General features: G+C 39.4%; 1 protein-coding gene and 2 pseudogenes across 2 annotated transcripts in view; 1 reads left to right on the forward strand and 2 right to left on the reverse strand.

The window, feature by feature from the left end:
* LOC110060790 (M-protein, striated muscle-like) overlaps positions 1 to 6,641 on the forward strand; it is a 35,218-nt gene extending 28,577 nt beyond the window's left edge. Inside the window, exons 8-11 of the mRNA XM_020767587.2 lie at positions 1,577 to 1,882; positions 2,625 to 2,930; positions 5,749 to 6,048; positions 6,565 to 6,641. Of these exons, the coding sequence (XP_020623246.2) occupies positions 1,577 to 1,882; positions 2,625 to 2,930; positions 5,749 to 6,048; positions 6,565 to 6,641 (989 nt within the window). The remainder of the gene's footprint in view (positions 1 to 1,576; positions 1,883 to 2,624; positions 2,931 to 5,748; positions 6,049 to 6,564) is intronic.
* A 9,205-nt stretch (positions 6,642 to 15,846) lies between these two features.
* On the reverse strand, positions 15,847 to 17,835 carry LOC110060794 (uncharacterized; annotated as a pseudogene).
* LOC149098777 (uncharacterized) lies at positions 15,847 to 26,519 on the reverse strand (annotated as a pseudogene). The gene is made up of 5 exons (XR_016203659.1): positions 25,307 to 26,519; positions 23,615 to 23,677; positions 22,436 to 22,525; positions 21,247 to 21,327; positions 15,847 to 18,726 (listed from the first exon to the last, which is right to left on the reverse strand). The product of XR_016203659.1 is annotated as an uncharacterized LOC149098777 (transcript).
* Between the last annotated feature and the right edge of the window lie 477 nt (positions 26,520 to 26,996).

Consider the following 26,996-nt stretch of genomic DNA (forward strand, 5'->3'; position numbering starts at 1 on the left):
ACCCAGAAAATTATATGAAGATATAAAAAATGTTTTAAAATTTTAAAATATTATGTTTTTTCATAAAATCAGAAATCTTACAAAAACAGAAATGCATACTAAGAAACACAAAATTTCCATAAAACACTTGCAAACATCTTTACCACAGACACGTCATTTCATGCGATCAACTGATAACTTATCCACCAAAATCCTGATGCTAACGAGTTTTTGTCCAGTCTTTGTACACTCCCTTCATGGCACCATATAGGGTTTGAGCCCGCGTGGGAGAAGAGGAGTCCAGGATAATTTGCATGCACATGTTTCAAGCGAGGTAGTCAGTGTGTGTTGTAGAAGCGCGCACCAGAAACATCATAAAACAAACAAAATTACACCCATTGTGCTGTTACCATGACAACAATTTTGGAGCTGGTCAGGTCTTAATTAAGACTGAAATTCCTAGGTTTTGTCTAAACCAAGGATCATCCACTCCCAACAATGTTATGAGCAGAGTTAAGACAGTATGAGCACCATATGTGCTTCGAATGGAACCTACTATCCCACTTTAACGGGTTGCGAATAAGGATTTTTAGGTTTTTGACATAAAGAGACTGGAGCCATAAAGAGACTGGAAATGGCAAAACCAGTGTCATTCTTTTTCTTTTGTGATGTACATTTCTAGTGACAAGCTTGAAGAACTCCGCTCCAATACTTCAAGAGATATTCTTGATTCAGTGTTTTACTGTTTTTGTGGCACTACCTATGACGCCATCACTTTCCTCATTTGCATGATGGAAAAACATCAATATCTCTAAAAGCCGGTTCTCTTAAACGGGCAAAACTATTCCAAAAAGGAAAATGCCATACTTTATTTTGAAAAGCCTTTCAAATAAGCAGCAATTATTTCTTACTCCATAGGCACTTTTAAAAAAATCAACTGTGAAAACATTATTACTGTATTGATTCGAATTTCGTAGTTCAGAGGGGGTCCTTATTTGTTTTGAGCATAACATTTGAACATGGTGCAATACTTTAATGAAAAGCATCAGCAATATTACTTTCAGATAAGAATGGACACCTCTTAACCCTCTGAAATACAAGCAAACTCTTACCTTCACCTTGGTACAAAGATCCACAAGGGTAGGGGAAATAGATGGAACCCTTCCTCTGTGTTTTCGCAAGTTTGCTAATTAGGCACAGCAAAATAAATTTTATTGAGTAGATGGCATATTTCAATAAACACTTAATGACGGTTCCGAGTGAAACTGTAGGTTTTGTTTCCTGAGAATCTGAATGTTTCCCGAGGCGATGTCGAGCGATCGAGGTATTGCCTTTTTTGTACGCTTCCAGCTTTTCATATCACCTTGGTTTTGCAGTCGGACCTCGGGCGTGTATATTTATGAAGCTACTCATTAAGGTTAAGGAGAGTTATAGATCTCGGCCAAACGTGAAAAAAACTGGCCAATATTTTCAAGATGAGGCGCCTGCAACCTACCTTTGACAATCTCAACAGTTACCGTAACTTTCTGATCAGTTGCTTATTTCCTAAACTAGAAAAAATATTCATCCCCATGTTTTTTTTTATTTATTTATTAAGCCGCTCCAATGCCAGTACAACTGCTTGAAGTACCTGACAAGATCGACAAATGTGACTTTCTTTTGAGGTGGAAAGAGACACGTGACAATGGTGCATCTATAACAAGATACACGGTTTACCAAAGGACAGTGAATGAAAGTGGTCCAGTTCAACCCTGGAGAGACGTCCATTCTTCCCTTGCTAACGATTATCATGTGCTCAACTTGGAGAGGGGTGGACTATATGAATTCAAGGTAACAGCCACAAACAAGGTTGGGGAAGGGATGGAAGATGAGCAGTACTTCAAAAAAGTCAGGGTAGAGGCGGGTAAGTTTATCTGAATGGCAAGCTGACGTTTTGACATAAATTTACCATATAGGTGGCGTACATTCTATGAATGCATTTGCCAAAATTGTCAAATATTTTTTGCTGCGGCCATTAAACAATCAATCAACGCAATTGCCACTACTATTTAGCCTAGACTTTTTTCTTTGTTTGTGTGTCTGAGGAGGAGAGGGCTGTTTGAGACACCCCTTCTATGTATCTGTTAAAGTACTTACTCAATGGTAATAAAATTTGTATGGCGTAGAAACTATCCCACCTTGTGCGCTTTAGTGATAATCGGGTGTCAATCACTGCGTCAAATCACGCCATAGTGACGTCATGCATAAAAATGCCTGCTATCTTGGGTTTACGATTTTTTGAAAATGGAAAAGAAACAGTCTAAAGATTATTCGAAAAAAAAAAATCAGAAAATCATATGAAGATACAAGAATTGCTAAGATTTTGAAATATTATTTTTCTCTTATATTGAATGTCTTTAATAAAGACCGAATTACATACTAAGAAACACAAAATTTCCATAAAGCACTTGCAAACATTATTATCATAGACACGTAATCTCATGTGATCGAACAACTTATCCACCAGAAACAAAATGTTCATAAAATACTTGCAAACATCGTTACCATAGACACGTAATCTCATGTGATCAAAAGAACTTATCCACCAGAATGTATCCTGACAGGAGCCTCTATTTATTTATTTATTTATTTATTTATTTATTAAGCCGCTCCAATGCCGGTGCAACTGCTTGAAGTACCTGACAAGATCGACAAATGTGACTTTCTTTTGAAGTGGAAGGAGACACGTAATAATGGTGCATCTATAACAAAATACACGGTTTACCAAAGGACAGTGAATGGAAATGGCCAAGTCCAGCTCTGGAAAGGCATCCATTCTTCCCTTGCTTACGAATATCATGTGCTCAACTTGGAGAGGGGTGAACTCTACGAATTCAAGGTAACTGCCACAAACAAGATTGGGGAAGGGATGGAAGACGAACAGAACTTCAAACAGGTCAAGGTAGAGGCGGGTAAGTTTATCTGAATAGCAAACTGACATTTTGACACAAATTGACAATGTAAGTGGTGTACATTCTATAATGCAATTACCAAGACTGCCAAATTATTTTGCTGCGGCCATTAATACTATTTAGCCTGGACTTTTTTCTTTGTTTGTGTGTCTGAGGGGGAGAGGGCTGTTTGAGACACCCCTTCTCATGTATCATGGCGCTATTTACTCAATGGTAATTAAACTTGTATGGCGTGTGTTGTAATACTAGATGTGTGTAGAATGTGTCAATCACTCGGAATAATTCAGCTATGAATGCGTGCAGAATGTGTGAACCGCTAGGGATATTTAAGCTATTAATCATCATTCAAGTTCAGTTGAGTTTAACCGTCGTTCGGTTTTAATGTAAATCTTTGTGTTAGTCGCTTCGCGTTCAAGAAAGTAAAAACTAGAGAGTCAAATAGCGTGAGGAAACAGCTTGTAAACTATCCCACTTTGTACGCTTTAGTGATAATCGGGTGTCAATCATTGCGTCAAATCACACCATAGCGACGTCATGTGTAAAAATGCCTGCCATCTTGGGTTCAAAATTTTCAATAACAATGTGAAAGAAATAATTCTAATTAACAAATTGACGTCAGTTTTTTATGCGTGTCCTCTTATTGATGATAAATTGGGTCATAACATCGTCAATGTTATGACAATGTTATGACGAAATTTATCAGACGCATAGAAAACCGACGTCAATTTGTTTTTCACAACAACAAAACCCCAAAATGGTCAAATGCCGGGAATAAATGAAAGGAAAAGACGCGTAAACTTTCCGTAAACAAAGATAAGTGAATTTTATTCAAAATGGCGCGAACATTGTCAAAAGCCTTTCTCGCTTAAACTACGGTGTTCATGACAAAAAACAAGAAACATTGTTGCAAATTGCGTCTAAGCGAACTCAATGTACGCGTACTGAAACTAGGAACACAGGAACAGCCCGAAACGCTCTTAAAGAAATCAACCCTGACCAAACATGACTACTTTATTGATTCGATTTTCATAGCTCATAAACATGTGAACGTGGTGCAATACTTTAGTGAAAAACAACAGATACTTTGACTCAATTTTCAATGTAACGTTTAGATAAAAACGCAGACCCCTAAGTTCATTCGTCTAATTGGCTTCTTTTATGTCAATGTGTTGAATGTCTTTTTTGCTACGTGGGACGCTTAGTGGAAGGGGCGCTTATTGTAGGGGGCGCTTATTGCAAGGGGCGCTTATTGCAAGGGGCGATTATTGGAAAGGGCACCTATTGGAAAGGGCGCTTATTGGAAGGGTTGAGTATTACAAGGGTTGCGTATTGCAAGGGGCGCTTATTGCAAGGGGTGTTTATTGCAAGGGAGCTTATTGGAAGGGGCGCTTGTTATAAGGGGCGCATATTGAAAAGAGCGCTTATTACAATAGGGGCGCTAAATGGCAAAGAGCAAAACAAAAACAGTACTCAATGGAGAGTGAATATCATGCTAATCGGACTGGGACGGCAAATGAAGAGTCATTAAAGCAATAGTTACATGTAGTATAGGTAATCACATGATTTTCGAAGAAATAAGCACGAGTACATTGTTTCAAAGGCTAGCAAAATTTGTAGTCTTTGAGATTTGGAGTTCAATTTTTAATCTTGCAAATTTGAAGTACTTATTCATTTCAAATTGCACGAGAATAATCATGCGGTTACTTGTTAATAATTCACGCGATTGTCTACACATTGTTTGCTTATTCAGGCTACGGTGTGTTTGGTATTCCAATACCGAAAATATTTGCATAACTTCTAAAGCTTTCGGCGAGCTTCGTGAGATCTTCAACAATCTTCGTAAATCTTGCGCAATCTTTGGAAGGTTTTGGGTGATTGTCGGCCGTGTTTCAAAATGTTCGCACGATATTTCTTGATCTTCGGAATGGTTCGGGTGATCTTCGGGAGTACTTGGAAAACGTACAATTACCTTCTGCTGTCTTCGGAAGGCTTCTGGTGAAGTCCCTTCACCTTCTAAATACCTCGGATTACCGCCGGTAGTTATGTGTGCCTTCGTACCAACTTCAGACATCTTTGTTATAATCTGCGCTTGTGTTTCCAATTTGCGCTCATGTTTCAAATTTGCACTGGTGTTACTTGAAGACTGCACTTCTTTTTAGCCAATCAGAATGGAGCCATTTTTTCAACTGCATTATTAAAAAATGAATAAACCGTCAATTGCTCACTAAAAATGCCTAGGTTCACGTGGAATATTCGTCATTTGGGCGATTAATTTGAACTCTAGTTTTTCTCAAGTTTTCATCATGAATTATAAGATCTGAAGATGACGGCTAGCGGTTGGTGTTTTGGCTGTTAGTTTTAGTGAATATGACCTGACTAAGTGTTTCAAAAGTTGTGCTGCTGGTATTAAGCTTGTAGCGCGCGCACGATTCGTAAAGTTTTGGGTATGGTTGACTTTCACAGAAAACAAAATTGTCTTATGAGTTCTTACGCGGACATTCGCTAAATGCTTCATGCAAAACAACAAAGACGACAACTAGATGGAACCTATTAATTTCATATTTTGGAATTTCAGGCTTTTATTACTGCTACAGTCAGGTTTGTGGTGATGGTTGCTATTTTCTCGACAGACAGTCAGACAAACAAACGAAAGGAAGTCAATAGCAAAAGCACATGCCATTGCTTAAGTGTAATGTATCTAAAACTAGCGCGATGTTATAAAATCCATAGTCATTAGTATAAAACGAAACAAATGTCTACGTCGCAAAGGAATAAACTTTATTTCTAATTTGTATATACTTTAATGTGTTTGAAACAGCTGTCCCTGACCCAGTGGAGCTTGATGAACTACCTGAAGAGGTAACCGACGAAGACTTCATAACTTTGAAATGGACTGAGCCAAAAAACAATGGAGCACCCATCACTCATTACACGCTGTATTATAAAAACCTTACTAGAGATGACAAACCCTTGCAAGGGACGATGAAGATTAGTACAAGTCAACTCTTGGAAAAACGTGTGGATGTGGCTGGAGCCAAAGCATTCGAGTTTGTTGTAACGGCATCAAATGGTCGCGGCGAGAGTCGCAAAAACAGCGTCAAAAGAGTCAACGTGTTAGGTAAGTCATAATTTACGGAAAACGTAAAAAATAATTAACGATCAAGGGAAGAATTGTCTCTGAAAATTGTTAAAAATTTTTAAACATGGCAACACCAAAAGACGTTAACAATTGTTTTCTGCCATCTCACAATATGTTGCCTCTTTTCAAAATTCAGTTCCTTGAACGCGCGATTGTTGAAATAAACACACTGCTATTTCCCCTGTTCCCTTTGTCAATCGATCGTTTTCCGTGGATAAGGACATATCTTACTCCTGAACAGTGGGAGGCGCGGTGGCCTCATGGTTAGTGCGCTCGTCTCCGGATCGAGCGGTTCGGGTTCGAGCCCTGGCCGGGGACATTATGTTGTGTTCTTGGGCAAGACACTTTACTCTCACAGTGCCTCTCTCCACCCAGGTGTATAAATGGGTACCGGCGAACTTAATGGGCCACTTGGCTCGCATGCAGACTTTACTCTTTGCCTTTACCCCTGAACATTAAATGAAACGCTTTATAACAGGCACTTCTTCTTTTCAGAAAAAACGGAACTTGTTGACTATCTGCCTCTGATTCTCCTAACAGTGGTACTTTTGGGGGTTATTCTCTCCAGGTAATAAAAAAATCCTACATTGCTATCCAATCTATTCATGCTGGTAATTAGTTAATACCGGGTCATGTGGTAAGGTAGTTTGTAATATAATTTGTCCGGTTAGGCTATAATTCAGAGTCCGACGAGCACACATCGCGAGGTCCTCATCTGTAAAGTCCCGCAAATGATACTCAAATTGCACCGCAAATGATCCCAGGACCGGGAATAGTCGCCTCGCCATAAAGGATCGAAAGGTGTGGACTCGGAAATCTGGACAGGGGATTTCAACTATAACCCAATGTTTTTAAGTTGTTCAGAACATGCGGGTTAAAACATCAAAATCACTAATCAAATTACCGTTGCTGTTCGTAGTTTAGCTTTTTCACGCCTTATAACTGTTATTACAGTTGGCAGCGGTTAACATACCATTTTTTGCCCCGCCGGGGATGTGTCACCAGCATAATATACTGGATGTCAAATGCCCCCAGGGGAGGAGGGGGAAAGGTGGATCAAAAAGGAACGGAAATAAAGGAAATAGTAGCTGTCTGCAAGCACGCTATGATTATTATAGTGTCTGGGTACTTTCCACAAATTGGCGCGTTGGATGCCTCTGATGATATTCCACCCAGTTGATTTTGTTCGATTTATAGGCCACGTGATGGTTTATTAACGCCTCCAGGCCCCTTCCCGACTAGCACCACTTTAATAAGACTAACTGGTAAATCCTTTTCTATAGTGAGGCTACTCTGATCGAAACTGCATCTTGCTGTTACTCATCTCTACTATGATGAAAAAGTGTCAACCAAACTTGAGATAAATGGAAACTTTTATTGTCATTACCAATTTAGTGACCACATCAATTACTAGAACAGACATCCACTTTAAAAAGTCTACGCTAGATGTATAAGAAATTCACATGCACTGAAGCTGGACAAGGTCTTTTTGATTCGGAACGTGTGTCAACGAGATTCATGAGATTCGCCAATAGACTACATTCTTTTTTATAAGAATATGTTTTATAAGAATATCGAGGCTAAAATTTACAAAATATGATGGCGTAATTTTGGAGCCAGACTGCCGGCAATATGGCCTAATATAACACACATAATAACTTTTTTTTACATAAACTGATGTTATTAGCATCTAACATACGATTAGTGTCATTATTGTTATTTGCTCAATTTTTGGCTAGTCTCAGTTGTCATTAGAGAAAGGAAAAATTTTAGATTTAGTCAAAAGCACATAATTGCATTGTATTTACAAATCTTCCACACACAAAATTATAATTTTTTTCACAATCGCAGCCTGGGATTTAGCCTTAAAATTTGTCAAATTTTAGCCTCAATATTCTTATAAAAATATTTTCATTTAAAAGAGAGTATAAACTAGTATAATGTAAGCAAGAAAAAACGCAACCTCGTTCCCAGGGTCTCTTTTCTTCCCACCCCCTCGCTCCGGGGGTGGGAAGAAGAGAGACTCTAGGAACGAAGTTGTGAAAAACGACGACAGCACTCAAAAAGCAAATACAAATTCGATACATAGAGAGTTTAATCTTAAGAGCTCTCAACGATTATAGAAAATATTGGCAGTTTGTTCAGAGGGTGAAGTATGAAGGTTTTTCACAGTTAACCGTCCTTTCGGTGTTCTTAATCACCACAGGAAACGGACACACAGTATAAAATGATGGAGCTCTGCTATCCTTTCAGTCCATGCGTCATGTGCTATTTTGAGCCAAAGGAAGCAATGGAAGCGGCCTGGAATTGCGTCGATCTTCGAGTTTCCCAAGTCGATCAAGAACAGTAGTTTACATTGAAGACATCGAATATTGAAAGTGTCAACAAAAGTTGATCGAACGCGCTCTAATTTCCTGCACAGGAAGCCATCGATCGACATTTTTGTTACATCATTTTTACAGTTGGGTGTGTGTGTGTCTGTGGGGGGGGGGGGGGGGGGAGGGAAGGAGGGGATTAGTTGAAGTATATATGCGGTGACATCCTCTACATATCTCCACTTTAACTTAGTTCATTTCGGTTTTTGATTTAGAGTGTAAAAGAATGTTCTAAATCATGGCAGATCGTTAGTCATAGTTTAATTTCTTGACTACGGCAGTTCTTTTTGTTAGGGGAATATCTAATTTGATCGGACCAACTTACTAATTTCATTAGGCGTTTGCCGACTGTATTGCTGAAGTCACAATTTATTGTTCCACCAGACCTTTAGCCCGGAGGGTCCCCAGTGATTTCAATCTTTTCTTACTTAAAACAGCTTTCAAGCTACAGCCTCAAGCTTTGGGACTTTTCAAAAATGTGACTCGGAGATTCCATGGTAACCATATCTTTTCAAAAGGTGTTTTAAGGAGTTTTTAAATTTGGAGTTTTCCTGACTTATTTACAATGAACCATTTTTCAGGTTAATCGATTTTGAAACAAAGCAGGTAATCAGTTAACGGCTTGGAAAGTTCTGGATCTCACTTTGTCTTCATCAAATCAAGGATATGAATTAACATTAGTTGAAGACCTACAACATTGAACGTCTAAACGAAAGTTTAACGAAATTAACCTAAGTTACTGTACATGAGGTCATAGATCGACCGTTTTTACATTTTTTTGTTTGTACAGTTGTGTGTGTGTGTGTGTGTGTGTGTGTGTGGAGGGGGGGGGGGGGACGGGGGAGGGGAAGAGAGCATTAGTTTATGAACGCTGTGAGTAGTATAAAAATATCAACTTAAAACAGTCCTTACTGCGCACTCTCGAGAGTTTGTTTACGTTTTTTCGTTTTGGCTCATGTAAAACGTCACAAATTGTAACAATTCGCAACTAGTTACATGAAGTGTATTCAACGTTTCATGTCAACCTCATTTTGGATGTGAAGCTATATACTTCGTTTTTCCTGATATCACTTGATGAAACGAATTTATATACATACCTACATTTTATTGTGTTCTTAGGCCCAGTTCAGACGCCGAACTTTTCATAAGCCGAACTTAATTCGAATTTGGACCGACCCAAATTATCAAAAGTACACCTGTTGATTCAGACGTCGAACTTAATTCGCCGAAGTTTATTTAGTTTAAACCAAATCACATCGAAATGTCAGCGATTTTCAGACAAAGCGAAAACTACTTGTAAAATACGTTATAACAATTTATGCATTAGGTTCGGCTCACGAAAAATTCGACGACACTCAAACCAAGAACAGGGGAAAGTTATTTCCGGATTTTGTTTTTTGATTACAGAGAGAGGGATCTTCTTATGAGCAAAAGAATTAGCGCTTTTCTACTTGAAAATCACCAATCCTTTGGTTTTTATCAAGAGCTCTCACTAGATAATTATAAAACTGAAAAATGCTCAAGTACAGTAAAATGTAAAGTGTTTTTGGTTTCAGTATCGACACTGTTTGGTCCCAGTCAACCAAAGTCAGATAACGGCAATTCACTAGGAAACACAACAAAATGTTTCCTAACCACTAGGAATAAAATGAACGTGCCGAATATTGATCATATTGGTTACGTCATTTGGTAGCTTTCTAGTATAATCTGGGCTGACTGAGTGTGATAAAAACCTGAAAATCAAACGAACTTTAAATTTCGAGTGCGATTATTACCCATCTTCCGGGCCTCCATTGATAGCAATAAAGCTTTACTTTACTTTACACATGCCTTGACGTACAACAAACACGTGGTAATATGAACATGACAAATTAGTTTTACAATGTTATTAACTAACAATGGGAAGCCATCCCCAGTTTAGTTTGTTTCAATGTCGTATCCAATTAGAAGCCGTGTCTGTACTGCCCTGACATCCTGTCGAATCAAGCCAGTGGCCTGATATATGGACTGATTTATAGCCCAAGTTGGGTATGAATTTGGGAACGGCAGAAACCAAATACCCTTTCTTGGTACGCTTCAGTGGGATGTCAGGGTCACTTGGTCTTGCTATAAGCGTTGTTGGCTCGACTGCGTTTTGCCAAAATATAAACCATGGCTGGATTTAACTCGCCTGATATGCTTCCGAAGCGGACCCAAAAGGTGTAGTTGGGGGTAATCACAGTTTTAATAAAAATTCCTGCTTAACTCTTTAACATCCAAATTTTCACCCAAAAATGCCGTTTTTAATCGTTAAATCAGTTTTATGGCAGCCATGACGCTAAATGGGCTTTGGTTTTGCTGAAAAGCTATTTTTTTTTTTTTTTTTTTTTTACCAGAACGATAGATTTCCCAAAGATAAGTTAAAAAATGTACAATGTTTTAATTTGGTGCATTTTTTTCTTTTTTGCGATTGTCCGTTCTGAATTTTTTTTTCTTGTCCCTTTCCTTTCCTTTTTCTCGGCCCTTTTACTCTCGCTACCTTTCGCGTTTCACATTCTTTCTGGCTGCCATAAAAAGTTGGGTGTGAATTATGAGCAAAGCCTGGAAATGGAACCTTGAGCAATTATAGGTATTATAAGCTATTTTACCACCATTTTTGAACTAAAACTGATAACGCTGTTTTTCAATTTGCTACCTCAGAATGCCTTCGCTATCCAGAACAGTCCGTTGTGCGGATAGATCTATCCTAGCTCTACTGTCTGCTTATCAAGAATATCTGGTGACATTTAAATTGATGACGTCACAAGTGGCACAAGGAGCACGACCACTCAGGGCGTGTACATGCCCCGTTAGCAGTCAAAGGGTTAATCGTGCTTCATTCAACGTATTTTCCCCCGGGTGAGGATAGGCGCTATGAGTGTCTTGACCATGTGGTTCGACAGAACACAACACGGGAATCTGACAACTCTCAAAACATGGACCGTTAACCGTTAATTATTTCATAAAGCCATCCATGGTGAATCAGCATCAGAAATCCCATTCTATATCAAAAGGCGCAATCGTCAGCTACGATCCATCACGGAGACAAGCTCATTAAACTTATGGGGGCTCCTTCTTAACTACAGATTTAGAGTAGTTGTTACGGGACTGCTGAAGACGATATTTAGAGGAAAGCTATTTTGGAGCGTTTTGCAGTGCTAAAAAAAGTATGATTTCGCGTGCGTAACTAGTGCCAGTCGCAAACGGCGCGTTAAAATTTTAAATCCCTAAAACTTGGAAGAAGAGAGGTAGAATTCCAATTATTCTTATGAATCAGAAAAAACTTAGCGTTCTTTATAATCGTACGTATGGAATTACCGTTTACACGTAAAAAAGGAAAGCTACTGTAGAAAGTCTGTTAATACGGGGGTTTATTACCTCATAACTTTTATGGTTATGCGAGTTTCATAAAACCCATACCTAGCATTAGGCACGTAGACTTAATCTATTGACACTAATTTAAAGTTTCGGATTCAGACGCCTTGTAAGTTTTAGCGTTTTTGCTATTCTGGTCACATGACTGGTCAAGTATCGCCATCATTTGAAACGTTCGCAGCACTCTTCAATGGAACAAATCTGCTCAAAAAGTTTATCATTAGGAGGTCTGGTTTTCAAAATATGATGGTTAGAAACCTTCCTCAGGAACAAATTTATGACCAATTGGTAGTTAAGAAGGACCCCCGTTAAATCCATTTTTTTGCAAACACTGAAGCCTATAGAAATTCATTTTACTGCAGAACCATGAAAGGGTGGAACTCATTGCCTGGAAATGTTTGATATAGGAAAACCTTCATTATTTAACTTCGTTTAGAATATAACTAAATTCTCGCTAGGATATCTATTGATCGGAAATTTAACCGTTGCAAGTGAACGTAAGGAACTTTTGCTTTTACCCAGTTTGCGCCCCTTTGTTTTAAGATCTGATATCAAACCAATTGCCGATTTTAACATAAGAGTGACCGACTCAAGGCATGCATACCGAATCTAACTAGAAAAGTTTATAATATGATAACCTAACCTAAAGCAAGTATATCTGACGTCTCCAATGAGGGATATCTCTAAAATATACTTTGTTGTTTTTGTTGCTGTTGTTGCTGTTTCTTTTTTTCCTCAGCCGAAGCCGATGCGAAGGCTAATACCTCTTTTCCCTATTTGTGATGTCTAAGCAACTGTATTGCATTTTTTCCTTATTTGCCTATTGATCTAAGCCAATGTGACTGGGATTATGTTTACTATTTTAAGCTTTGTTGTTTTCACTTTCAAAATTATATCAGCAAAGGACATGAGTTGAAAAAAAAAATGTGAAAATATAAATTAAGGACACTACTTCAATCCTCCGTAGGAAAAAAGATGGCGATTGGTACATTTACCCATAGTTCTTAGCGCACGAAAACCTTAACAACGTTCATAAAAACGTACAGAAGAGTCACAAAATCTTCAAACCTAGCATAAACAGTGTCCTTCGTACAGGGGCAAATTTTGTAAAAATTTGGCTTTCTTTGTGCCTTTCAGGCTGTGTTAGTTTCGCAAGGTATTGTGGTAAAATGTACAGCCGCCATCGTTTTTCCTACGATGGATTCTGTAGAATAGATGTAAAAAACTGACTCGATAATGCTTCATTTTCCTGCCATTATATACTTGCGAAAGAAAGTAAAATGTAAGAGCCTTCATTTCAAGCCAGTACCACGCCAATAGCTACAACGTGGATGCTTTCAAGCAAGTTACACTTTCCGGTTTCATTGTTAGCACACCTCATCAACATGTTGTAATTTCTTTTCACTTTTCTTCTCTCCTCAACTCAATTCCATGGATTTCTTTCTAGGCAATACTACGATATGTCATCTGGAGAAAAGATCGTTCTCCATTTATTCAAGAAGAACGATCAATTAAAGTTCAATTTAGGTTTGATTGTCAGGAGTCGTGATACATGGGTAATTGTGGGATAGTTGCACTGGACTAAAACTGGGATAAGAGACACTAGCTCTTTTTTGTAATTGTATGTTATTTCTAACCCGTTCGAAAACCGATGTCTGACCCTAAAACGTGTGTCTGGAGTATTAGTATGCCATACGAACACACTTTCAAAGGTCCTAAAGTACTTTTAACCTAATTATAAGGACATCGTTTTTGGGAAAAAAAATTAATCAATTTAATTTAATCCACTGAATGAATGAAAGACTTTTATAAGTGTCATTAGTATTTAGCTTTAAAAAAAAAAAAACTAATTGGGGACACTATTTTCACTCAACTAATTACAATCCATAAGAAACCATACGAGCAATAAATTATATTATATTACAAAAAAAAAAAATAAGAGAAATGCAGCGGGAAAGGACTAGAAAGGAACCATACGTGCTAGTCCACCCAAAATATATAAAAACAAAACAAAGAAAAAGGCTGTTTAAAATGCAGTGTCAATTTAGCATCAAAGGGCTACTATGACCCCTCGGGGGAGGGGGGGCGGCTCCCATAATAAAAAGGACGGGGGGTGCTCGTCGTACCTTTAAGGGTGTTCAACCTCAAAAAGTCCACAGCCAGAGCTTTTGCGGTACCTTTTAACAAATTTCAAGCCACGCCCACAAAACAGGAGCTTAGTACTTCTTAAACGTTCTTTTCAAAATTTCTGACGAGCACCCCCCCTCCCCGTCCTTTTTACATATGGGAGTCCCACAGCCGGGACTATGACCCTCAAGTAACATTTGCGCGGTCAGGATCAAAGTTCTTGCATTTATAAAAGTCTCTGCATCGTCTCTTGAAGCATGACAAAATGCAAATCTGTGCTAAATAAAAGTTTTATGTCAACATTGCATACGGGTACAGTGGGGAAGGGCAAAATGAGTATAGAATGAAGTTTTCCAGCCTCCGTGACCAAGGTTGTGGCTAGACAATTCTATTTAGGTTTCCATCAGTGAGAAAACGTCTTCGGAGTTTTGACTTTTCGGGATCATGCTCAGAACAGCACCCCAGTTAAGAGTGTCTGCCCAGGGCAAGATTGAAATTCAAATTGCTGCTATTTTGTCAAATAATTTTTTAAATCGATTACAATCTAGAATTGCTCAAAAGTTCCAACGATTTTAAACCTTTGTGAAAATTAGGAAAATTCGAAATACTGGCATGGATACGTTTTTACAGAACGACGGCAATTTTTCTGGGTTTTAAGTATATTTATGCAATATTTGTAATTTATGCCTTGGTTATTTCTTCGAGCTTTCACTTTTTGTTAGGTTCTTGCAATTTTATTGACATACCAAAATTCAACTTAATTTAAAAGAATCGTTAGTATTTCTGAGTGTTTGTCATTTATGTATCTTAATGGTTAGTTTGGCCCGTGTAGATTCAGCCCAGCTAGGCCAATACGAGAGACATTTTGACAAATCGTGCCATTTTTCGATTTTTCGCTTTTTCCTTACCAGGTAACTGTTTGATTGTTCACGTGCAATCTGAATGTCGGTAACCCTAAATATGGATGCCCCCGCGGTGACTTAGAGCTTTTGGGAAGTCTTACGTAATAGCTTTTACTTGTTATGTTTTTCTTTTCACACTCTCCAAGCCTACCAGGCGTCCGGCTCAAGAGAACTCCTAAGTCTGACAAACAACGGTAATCTGAGACGGATCTAGGGGCGGGCGCGGGGGAGGGGGGGGGGGGGGGGGAAGAGGGGGGGTGTTCGGGGGTCTAGACATTATAGCACGCTGACTTGGACTCAGAATGTCAGAGGACCTTTCCGGCAGAGGATGGCCCCCGACCCGCATACCAGTACGTATCTCGAGGCCCCTCCGAATTCCTGTATCCGCCCAAGATAATTATCTCTTTTCAGACAACTGTGGCAGCTGAGTGACCATTGAAATGGCAAAAGGGGGCTGCATATTGTTTAGTATTAAATGTTTCATGTCTTATTTTGCCAAAACAGGTATACCGTGTTAGTTCTATCAAACCTAGAGACATCTAAACCTTCTAACCTGCGACTACAAAATAGCGGCTAAGTTAATTGCTCATCGCTTATCGCTTGATATCTTCTCTCCCTAATATCATCAACTATGAGCGGACTGGTTTTATATATCGATGGTAGATTTATTAAAGAAAGCATTTTGGCAGTGTTTTCAAAACAAGCCGTCAACCGTCGGGGTTCCGTAGCCTACTTGATTATACATCGCTGAATACTCTGGTTATAGCAATCAGCTTTCGACAAACAACCTCGGCTTTGAACATGTGTCTTATCAGCAGAGTAACTTCAAACTCGATTTTGCAGCAATAACTGCTTTTTTTTATGCCGTAGGAAGCTTATTAAAAGGAAAGCTCAAGGCATCCACTGTATTTTCTGCTCTTGACATTATAAGATGAGGGGCCTTGCGGTTCCTAACTTTTCACAGCCGCTGACTCATAACATCATCATCACCATCATCTTTATTTAAAAACACGGTAAATACATCAGGCATTAACAATTTAATATAAAAGCTACAACTTACTCTTCCAATATTCTGGATCACTCTTGTTTTTGTGTCCTAAAAATGCGTTTTACACGATAGAAAGGTCCTTCATTACAAAAACCTTTCACTTTTTTTGGTTTTGGTAGGAGCATCTTATGGTATATGAATCTTTAACTGCTGCTTTAGCATGTTTTGAACAACGGTTGGGCGAGCGATTTCTTTGAAATTCAAAGAGGTGAACGAAAAGGTTGTTCTCTCTCACGTTACTTGCTGTTTTGTCAGTTGAAGTCCTAGCCGGGGCAGTTTGTGAAAATAAAATTATTGAAAATACAACACTTATACTAGATGGAACAAAAAAAGAAAAACAAATTGCCTCTCTTAAAATACTGGATGCTTGTTATGAAGTGTCTGGTTACTAATAACTCATTATAAGTAAAGGTTTTTTAAAACAATTTGAAGTAAAAACTAACGGTAAAAGCGCGCGACGTTTCTACCGAACTTCGGTCATTATCAAGCTAGCTAAAAGTGAAGACAGAAATTTATGCATATGTATAAACATAAAACAAAGAAGTAAAAGTATGTAAAGTATGAAAATGTAAAAACGGGTGTTAAGAACAATAAAATGCGTGCAAGAACAACATAATTAAAAGTGATTAAAAACTTTCTCTGGAATTGAGTCTGACAGTACATTGAGACTTGGTCTCAGTTCATTACTGCGCTTTTCAATATCGTGTGGACTCTAAAATTCAAAGCTCAACCGACAAATGCGTTTTTCGCTACCGTCAATCCAATGTTCGGCGGCTCCTCCCAGTTTCCGACTTCTGCCGAACACTTTTTCGTTGTCTGAACTGTGCTCAACGATTTGATTACCTCGCGCTCGGCAGTAGACGGAAGCTGGGAGGGCCGCCAAACATTTGATTGACGATAGCGAAAAACGCATTTGTCGGTTGAGCTTTGAATTTTAGAGTCCACATGTTATTGAAAGGCGCAGTAATAAAAACACATTTCGTAAATGAGACAGTCAAACAGTGTTCTTGCACTTCTTTAAGGTGGTAAAATTCTTGGTAAGATCCTTGGGCACATAAGAATGTTTAACACGAAAATGTTTTCCAAAGAAGGAAGACACATTCTTGCGCTCGCCTACGCGTTGATGCAAATGCCGCCTCGTGTAACCAGCATAACCTGCATCACACAGGTCACATTGAAATTGGTGAACAAGGGATTGTTGGTTAACAATAGACGGCTTGACTTCGCGCGGTTTCAGATGTCGTTTAATCTTGTGACTAACAAACGTGGGCTGAACGGTCACTTGAATTTTCTGGCTCAGATCTTTCAGTTGTGCTCGTACAGTATCGACTGAAGCCTGGTCTTTAAATGGCAGAACAAAGCTAACAGGATCTAATTCATTGTTAACAGCTGGTGCCTCCGGAACAGGTTGATCAGAAGCTTTGACAACAATAAAGCGTGAGATGGTGGAATTGATTAACGTGTCTGGGTAACTCAGTCGAGAAAACACCATTTTGAGCCGATCACATTCCTCGGAAAAGTAGGACCAATTGGAAGAGAGGCCGAAGGCACGACCAAGCATAGTTTTTAGTAAGCCGCGCCTGTAGCGATCATCAACATGGCTCTTGTAATGCAGCAGAAGGCCGGTGCTGATAGGTTTGACGTATAATTTGGTTTAGATTTGTATAGATTTGTTAAGGAGCTGTGTGCCAAGAAATGGAAACATTCCATTATTCTCCATCTCCATAGTGAACTTAACCGAAGAGTGGCAGTGGTTAAGAGTCTCGAGAAAGTTACTAGCTGATGATTTATCTGGCATAATAATTAACGTGTCATCCACATATCTCCTGTAGTATGTGGGCATCTTGCCTTCGCGCTCGAGAGTTTCTTCTTTGCTACACATAAAAACGTTAGCCATTAAGGGTCCGAGCAGGGGGCTCATGCCGTCACCATCTGTCTGTTCGTAAAGTTGACCGTTGAACAGAAAAAGTTGATAATTTATGACCGAAGTTCGGGCGAAACGTCACGCGCTTTTACCTTTAGTTTTTACTTCAAATTACTAATAACTCGTTACAAGAAATAAATGTCTGTGGACAGATAGGCCCATTTGCCCTCTTTCTTACAGCTAAGCCATCACGTGACCTACTTTTCATAAAATTATGGGCTATAACTTAAAGAATGCCAGAAATGTTTAAACCTTTTGAAAATATCAAAATGGCCAAAAAGTTTGAGGCCACTGGCTTTAAAGAATGAGATTTTATAACGGTTTGAAATTGTAAAAAATTAAAAAGATTTGTCTGGAAAAAGTTGTCAGTTGGAGAGCAAGGTCTTGCTGTCCAGCAACATTTTCCATAAATATCCTATAAATTTTCCGAAAATTCAAACTGTTGTATTAACTTACAGAGACCTCAAACTTGGCCATTTCGGTACTTTCGATATGCTCTTTCCTTTTCTGACATTCTTTTAGTTATAATCCATAATATAAAAATGTTTTAGTAAAAATTTGGTCACGTGACCCCAGCTGCAAAGGGCCTATTACCTGAACTGAGCCGCAATTAACAGCAACAAAACTCTTCTGCTAAATCTCTGCGCTTTACAAACTCATGACAAAGGGCAGAATATAGAACCTTGTAAGTTGCATCAGAGGCATTATTTTGTTTCCACTCAAACAACATTTTCAACGCCTTTTTTTCGTATTCTTCGTTATTCTTATGGAATCTAGTAATATCTCCTTCATCACTGAATCCCAAACGACGTGCCAGGCTCTCCCAAGATTTTCCAATTCTCAGTGACAGCTTTTCCAGCTCATCTTTCGAAGGGCAACCTTCTTTTACTGAAATCACGAAAAATACATGAATAAGAAGTCAATTGAAACACTTAGTTCATATTTTTTCAATTTCACGAGGTCGTCGGTACAGGCCAAAAGCAGTGAGGTATACGCTTTTTCTTTTGTATAAGAATATGTTTTATGATAATATCGAGGCTGAACTTTGCGAAATTTTAAGAATATTTTAAAACTAAACCCGAGGTTGAGTTTTTGAAAGGAATATAATTTTGTGTGGTAACAATTTGTAAATACAATACAATTATATGTTTTCAACTAAACCGTGTAACGTTATTCCTTTCTCCAAACGGCATAACTGATCCAAACGCAACAAAAACAGCACAAGTCGTATGTGCGATGCTAAAGGGAATTTATTTTACCAACATAAATGATTTTTTGTAATTTCTGACGTAACTAGACCCAGTACTTGATTGGGTGAGTTTCTGTCATCCGGGATATAGATATCGCCAAATGTGGTCCACCTTCTCATTTGTGCAGCATCCTCAGCAAGTGAAGGGAAGCCAAAGCAGCACTCAAACGAGTGATGTCTATGTTGTATTCAAGTGTGAGGAGCAAGATACGGAAAATTATTTCTGCAAGAAGTTATCTGCGTGATATCAGGCTTTAATGCCGGCAGGCTGGCTCCAAAATTACTTCAACACCATCCAGACACCAAATACATTCGAAAACGGAAATGTCATACGCTAAAATTTAAGAATATTTTCAAGTATATTTTCAGCCTAAAATCAGTGGAAAAATAAGAATATTCAGCCTCGACTGGAAAAGCAATATTCTTATAAGAAAAAGTGTATTCTTACGACCAGCATTAATATTCTCCCATAAAGATCAACTAAGCTTACTTAGTAGGTTGCTTGTCATTACATGGCCAAAAAGAAAACCTACAATTCGCTGAAAGCTACTAATTGTCGCCGATTGGCTCTTACTGCCGTTTGCCTGCGAACGGAGATTTGAATTGATCATTTGGACGCCAGAATATTACCGTAAACTTCCGGTAGTAACGTCCCCCCGAAAGTAACGTCAAAAAATCGTTGCCTCTAGTAAATCCCGAAGTAGCGGCCCCCACCACCCCCCGAAAGTAGCGACCCTCCAGAAGTAGCGAGCCCAGCCCCACGCCAACTCCACCAACCCGCCAAAAATAACGAGACCAACGTTTAATACAACGGTGTATTTATTTCTCCTATCAATAGTCAAGTGAACAGGAAAATTAAGTTTTCTTCGTATTGAAATTTAAAACTCTTTATGTCATTTCAGCAGGAACGTAAGTAATAACGGAAACGTTTCAGCTTAAAAAAAATCGGCTGATTCTCCCATGCGGTAGTCCGGTAAAAGCCGGAGTACGCCGGAGGGTGTGTGGGTGCAAGGAGCTTAAGGAGGAGGGATAGAGATTCCTTGTTTCCATTTCACTGTGAAAAAAGGAAGGTGATTAAAGGGCTCAGAAAAGAACTCAGTGAGAAACTTGCACAACTTGTGCAGGCCCACAACAGACAACACGTTGTAGGCATTCAGAGGCCACCCCATCATCCCCGTGTTACTAACATAAAACTGGAACAGTGACGAATTAAACCTCGTCTTGAGGAAACTGTTTTGTTATGAATTGCCATCTTATATCAGTTTTGTTTAAGAAGATCAGTTGTGCCAACTTTGTATATCGTTTTTTGCTCCCCGAAAGTAACGACCCCCCGAAAGTAGTGACCCCCCGAAAGTAACGACCCCCCGAAAGTAACGAGCCCCAAAGGCTGCTAATGAGGGTTGTTACTATCGGAAGGTTACGGTAAGCATGCAAGTAGGTACGTGCTCAGCTTCTCAATAGGCCATTTCCGAGTTACCTTGTGCCTCTGTTTGATAATGAGTCCTCGTGCAAAACCTTTCGTTTGTAGATGAGTTTGATTTGCACGAAAATTAACTTCTTGGCGGAAGTCATATGAATGGATTTGCTAGAAGACTCGTTTGGACACAGAGGGAAACCCCAACTCGGAAATGGCCTATTAGGCCGCTTTTTCATAAATTTGATAGTTCTCATTCCTTCTTTGTAAGATACGGCCATTTATAAGAAATAGATCCTGCATAAAGCTACTAACATTGTAACGGCTTTTAATCATTCCGAGTAGAGACATAGAGGATCGTTTTCTGATATCTTTTAGTCTTACTTAGGTCCACTTCATAAGCCCCTCTAATCTTTACACTGAGCTAAGTTTTGGGTCACGAGTCTGAGGAACCTTATAAACAAAAGTTTAATCATCGATACGACAGCGCTTTAATATTCTCACGAAAAAGAGAAAGAAGGATCGACGAAAAATAAAAAAACCTTGGTAAAAATTAAAGGCATCGATAATTACAGAGAGCAAGTGAAATGTCGCCCCAATAAGCAAGGAAAATGAATAACATATCATCAGATATTTTTTCTCGTAGCTCTTATAATAAGACTGGCCTGATAGATTGGATGATATCGAGCTTGTATCACGCCTTTTCGCAATTAACTTGGCCTTCAAAATAAAATGTAATTGTCACCTGCTTTGGCTCCACGAGTCTTTGGGGGTTCAGGACTTTCCGCTCCTCCTTCAGCTGACCGCTGTTCTATTGCAGGCTCACCTTTTTAGAATGACCAACAAACATTTTAAATACAATTTGTGATTGTCAATAAATTCGCCGAGAGCATGTTTTTAAATCGGATCTTGGGTACAAGGGAATTTAGAAGATTCCTTTGATAATATTCCTGCATCATTACCTATCTTCGCATTAAATTTGTTAAAAAGGTTTTGGGTTCTTCTGGAATCCGTTAAATTCTATGACTTCTGCCTGCGTCCTCTCTCGTTTTACTGGCGCCTAGTTTTCAAAAAATAATAGGAAAGGCAAACAGAGCAAGAGTGGGACTGGGAGAATAGAACGATTGAAATTTTGACTCGCCCTAGTTCACCACATCCCTTTTTTTCGCCAGTGTTTCTGATAAAGCGATTAGCATGCGATGCCACATGCAGCGCATCATAAAATCCTTCACCAGAAGACTCTGCTCTTAATCGCCAACATTGCAACTTGGGACTTTTTAACATAACAAGATATGTGTGAATAAAAAAATTAAAGTCAACATAAGACAAAATGATGGCGTTTCTAAAAATTACCGTAATACCACGACGAATGAAAGTAGAATATAAATAAGTTAAAAGCAGACACTTAAAATTATAAGATAAAGGTTATATAAGGGAAGAAATTGTGGTAATAAAACTAAAACTAAGACCGACTTGAAAGGAAAGCGGCGAGTAAATTAGCCCTTAAGTTACGCTTAGTAGAAAAGTAGGAGCAGAGTAAGAGGGTTGCCTACACTGTTCCACAAACTGACTACATGGTAATAGAATGTCCTCCGTCCAGTGGCCCGTTTCTCGAAGGTCCCGAAAAGTTTTCGCACCCGGAAAGCCATAGTAAATCTTAAACCTTATTATTACAGAGCTGTTTTATTCATATTCTTAATATGAAGAGAAGTTCCCTTCATACAAGAGGTTTCAAGCGTATGCTCTCCTCCGTTTTTAGATACAGATGAACTAAAAATGGCTTTGCGGGCCCGAAAAGTCTCCGTGGCTTTCGAGAAACGGGCCCGGCCCCAGATCTGGATTTAAATAAGGGGATATGCAAGAATTGAGAGCTGCGGGTAGTACGACCGCTTACATCGCTTTTAGTATATATACATACAAGTTTATAATATCACCTTCACTGTCCACAACATCCAGCCTAGTTTGTTCAGGTTTTCGGGTGCTAGACTTGTTTGAGAGCCTTCTTGACTTCGAGGCGGAGGGTCCTTTGAAGAAAATAAAAAAAATAAATTTAAGTTCTAGACTGCACTAGCTTTTCAATTAATATCAATAAAATACTATTCCGAAAAGTTCAGCTGCATATAGCAATCTTTGCAAAGCAGAGGAAAATTAAAAAATTAAATGAACGAGAGGGGTTCTTGGAGTAACTCAACAAATTTATATAAACAAACAAGAAAGTGAGTTTTTATATCAAAGACAAAGTCGCTTTAAAATTCAAACTCAATCTGGAGCAATAAAACTGACTGAAGTAATAATTAAAAGCAAAGGAATATCTATACTTTTTCATTTTTTTTCATTTTGTTAACTTTCTTTTTGGATGATGATAATGCCCGTGGTAACATTACACCGGGCAGACCTCAAGTCATTTGAATACCAACTCAGCGCACCAAAATGGGTAATAGACAGAATCTCAAATTAACTTGCTCTTTACATATTTTGCCCATTTTCACTCTTCCTAAGACTGTTAATTATACAAGATTTGTTGAACGAACTTAAGGTTAACATGGCTGGATATTGACCAAGTTCCTTTTTTGCGTGATTACGAAACTAGGAACGGTTGGGTTTTACAAACAAGCAAAAAAGATCGAAGACCATACTGGCCAGCTTGACCGAACGAGTTTGGTCAGTACCGGATTTATTATATTGCATACATGACTTTCATTGTGTGGCATAGAGATTTTCTTGCCAAAAAAATCGGGCATTCCCGAGCGGGCAAGATATATAGGTTATTGACCAAGGGTGAGGTCAAGATGGCTTGATATTGGCCAAGTACTTTTTTGCGTGTTTATGGACTGAGACGGAGTAGAGGTCCATAAACGCGTTGGACATGGCGGGTATACTGGACATGGCGGGTATATTCGAGCGGGAAAGGTAGCCAATCACAACGCAGGCTGCGAACGCAGTCGTATTTCCGGCGGCGGAACCAAGTGACAAATACGTCTGCGTTTGCAGGCTAACCTCCTCACGGAGCTTGCCATACAATAAGGCCCTTTTTGCCCGCTAAGTAAAAGCACAGGATATCGTCCATCTTGCCCGTTCGCTTAACTAGCCATATATCTTTATTATATTGTCACCTGCTCCTGGCTCCGGGCTACTAGTATTGGATGCCTTTCTCTTTGAACTTGGAGCTGCCTCATCTGCGAATCAAGAGAATAAATTTCACGTTCAATTTTCATCAACATGGTTTCTTACACCATCCACTTTTCTTCTATACACGAAAGTAGTTAACAACGTTTTGATATCTTCAAGATGTCATTGTCAATTTCAAATGACGAAGGTCAGTTGAGGTCGTGATTAAAGAACTTTGTGTCAGTGCGCGTACAAATATACTTGGCAAGCGAAAATAATAAAATGTAGTTCATGTATTGCATTAGTAACTCTTGTCATTGTTGACAACTACAATATGAATAAAAGCCAGAGCAAGGCTGCTGCCTAACGGGCGCCCGGTCGCCTGAGGCACCTAACTTACGGGTGCGGGCGACTAAAGTTTTGTTCAAGGAGCCCGAGTGGGCGCCTAAACTTGGAGTTTTGTTTCCCATGTAATATATGTCCGATGACTTCAATCTTCTCATGAAATTAGTCAAAAAATCGTTCACACAATAAATTAAACGGAAAACAACAGCTACTCTGGTCCTGTTTTGCTTTTATCACGAGAAATCTGGGCAAAAGCACGGCAACAAAGTCTCTGTCCACTCACGAAACAGCCGAAAACAGCCATGTTTGAAAATCGCCCTATAATGCATTGCAAGCTCAGTATTGAATAACTGTACATCATGTATGCCAATGGATTGTGTCTCTATTGATGCCTTACTGATTCCAAGTTGCAAATTAACTACTTTGATAACAAATATTTTTGGAATTGGAGTGATGATCCTGCTGACATTATATTTACAGTTGAAAAAAGATAAAAGTGTCTAAATATTTGTCTGATACTTCAGAAAACTTCACTTAGATGTACTGAATGAATTTCTTTAGGTTCTGAGAGGATAATTCAAGTAACTAGCCACCAAAAAGAACACATCATTGCAATTCTCTTTGCATACTAGGGTTCTATATTTTAAATTATCAAATCAATTGTCGTGACCCCGCCCAATATACAAGGATTTATTTTCTCCAAAGAAGTGGCCAATATTGCTGTAATGCTGCCTCAAAATCACCTTTAGTTTATACTAATGTCCCAAGCCCGGGAAAGGAACGCACATTTCAGTGAGGCCAAATTCAAACCCCCCCCCCCCCCAAATGCCTCTTTCATTTTTGTTTGTTTTCATTTGTGGCTTGCATTTCATGATTTGTACAACGTATTTCGTCTTTTTAAAATAGAATTGCAAAACTCAAAATCAAAAGCAGCAATATAAATTTTTATAAAAAAAAGCTGCAGCACCTGCATGGATACACCAATAATTGAGTTTGACCAGAAATAGTATTCTTTCTCAGTCATGACCTGATCACTTTGCTAAATGCTTTATTTATAAAATTTGATTAATATTAGACCATATTAGTGTCTCATGGAAAATCTCTGCCCCAGGACCCCTCCCCAAAATTTCCGCAATTAACCCCCCGCCATCTTCCTCAACCTCCTCAACCCCCTCCCCCCCTGGATTGACCACGGAGAATTTTATTTGGGCTCCTAAAAAAGTGACTTGGGCTCCTAACTTTTGGTAGAAGAAGCCCGAAGGGCTCCTTAAAAATTTCCTTAGGCAACAGCCTTGCAGAGGGTAAATTATTGCTAAAAACGTGACTAGTAACTGTTTCAGCTTGTTTCATACCTGCAGCCATGGTTAAGACGTGTTCGACTAGATCGTTGCACTGTTTGGCCCAACTGTATTTCTCCGCATAGTTTTTGCGTAGGTCGTCAGATTCTGCTAGACGGATTTCTCGATCTCTTGCCCAGACCTTCTTGATTTCCTCAGCCCATACCGTTGGGTCCTCCGACTGAATGACGCAACCAGACCCAAACCGAACCTTCGCTAGGGCTTTTCCAAACCCCGAGTTTCCGCCTACAAGAATCGGCAGACTTGCTGATAGAGCTTCAAGAGCCACCAGTCCAAAGCCCTCTGTTCTCGATGGCATGATGGCAACATCTACCTCATGGAAAAGCTCTCTTAACCTCTCCCGGCTCTCTAGGAAGGTCCTCACTCTCAGTCGATCCGGGGGGATGTCGCACTGCTGCAAATTATCTGCAACTCCATCTTGCTGTTTGTTGCCTGCGCCGACAAAAATGAGGATTGCGTTCTCTAGCTTGCCTACAGCTTTAGCTGCAATATCGAAACCCTTCAGTTTAAAATCTTCTGCATCACCTCGGCCAAACGCCAGAACTCTGCACTGTTCCCCGTCTTGGGTGGCTTGCTTCACACCAGAAAACTCGTCAAAAATGCCTGGGGTGAGATCAAAAACGCGTTGGTCTTTGCCGTGGGATCGGAGGTATGAGCGATAGGCTTCTGCCAGTTTAGGTCCCACCGCTACAACAAAGTCGGCCATTGCACAAAGTTCCACTTCAGTCTGATGCTTCTGTTCACCTTTTTGAATACGATCGGAGTAATCTTTAAACATTCCGAGTTCCTCAGGGTTTGTGTGGACGAACTGAATCCACTTACATTGGCGGTTTTCTTGTATAATTTGCGCTTGACTTCCTAGTACTACCCCATGACCAATCACGACGTCAATTCGGAGGTCGTCCGGAGGAAAGCAGAGCCAATTTTTTTTTATCTAAACCAGGTCTCCTCTTCGGCTGGGCAAGTGTGACGTTTTTGCTGCGAGCGTCGTTCATTTCCTCCTGGTCACATCGTGGGACAAGGACCGAGACATGTACTTTGGAGTGTTTGGCAAGCTCTATGGCAAGCACCCTGTTGAAAGTGGACGGTCCTCCACGTTTTGATCCCCACTCTGAGGCCAGCAATGTAAATTCTACTTTAGTAGAAGACGCCATTGGCACTGAATTACTGAAGAACGCTTTACAAAACCGCAATAAAAAATAAATAAACAAGAAAAGAATTACTGAGCTGCACGTACGAGATCTTCACACTTTTCGGGCAATGAGTCGTTCAGACGAGACTATAGGGAGTTATTGATATGAGCAGTGAATTACTGTTTCAATCATTCATCAATTATTTTGCTCCTGGCACATGGGACCTGGTGGACGAGGAGCGAGGTCTGGAACCGAGAAATGTTCGGAAATCTCATAGAACTCTAGCTAGTTAATGGTCCTCGGTACACATTGCCGCAACCTCCGGGCCATCCAGACCTCATAATATTTCGGCTCCAGACCTCACATCAGATGACCACGAATCCAAAAATAAATAGAATGAATTCTTTATTAATAAATAGTAAATGCTAAAAGAAACATGCCCAGAGTCATACGTCAGGACAGGAGCCGTAATGGTCAGGACTTACAATTTCATAAAAGTAACTGCTATGAAAAACTAATAAATGTCCTGTTGTCAATTTTATTCGTCTTCT

Source organism: Orbicella faveolata, unplaced genomic scaffold (genome assembly GCF_042242905.1).
Source record: "Orbicella faveolata isolate gen_17 unplaced genomic scaffold, um_ofav_v1 contig_46, whole genome shotgun sequence".
Taxonomy (NCBI): domain Eukaryota; kingdom Metazoa; phylum Cnidaria; class Anthozoa; order Scleractinia; family Merulinidae; genus Orbicella; species Orbicella faveolata.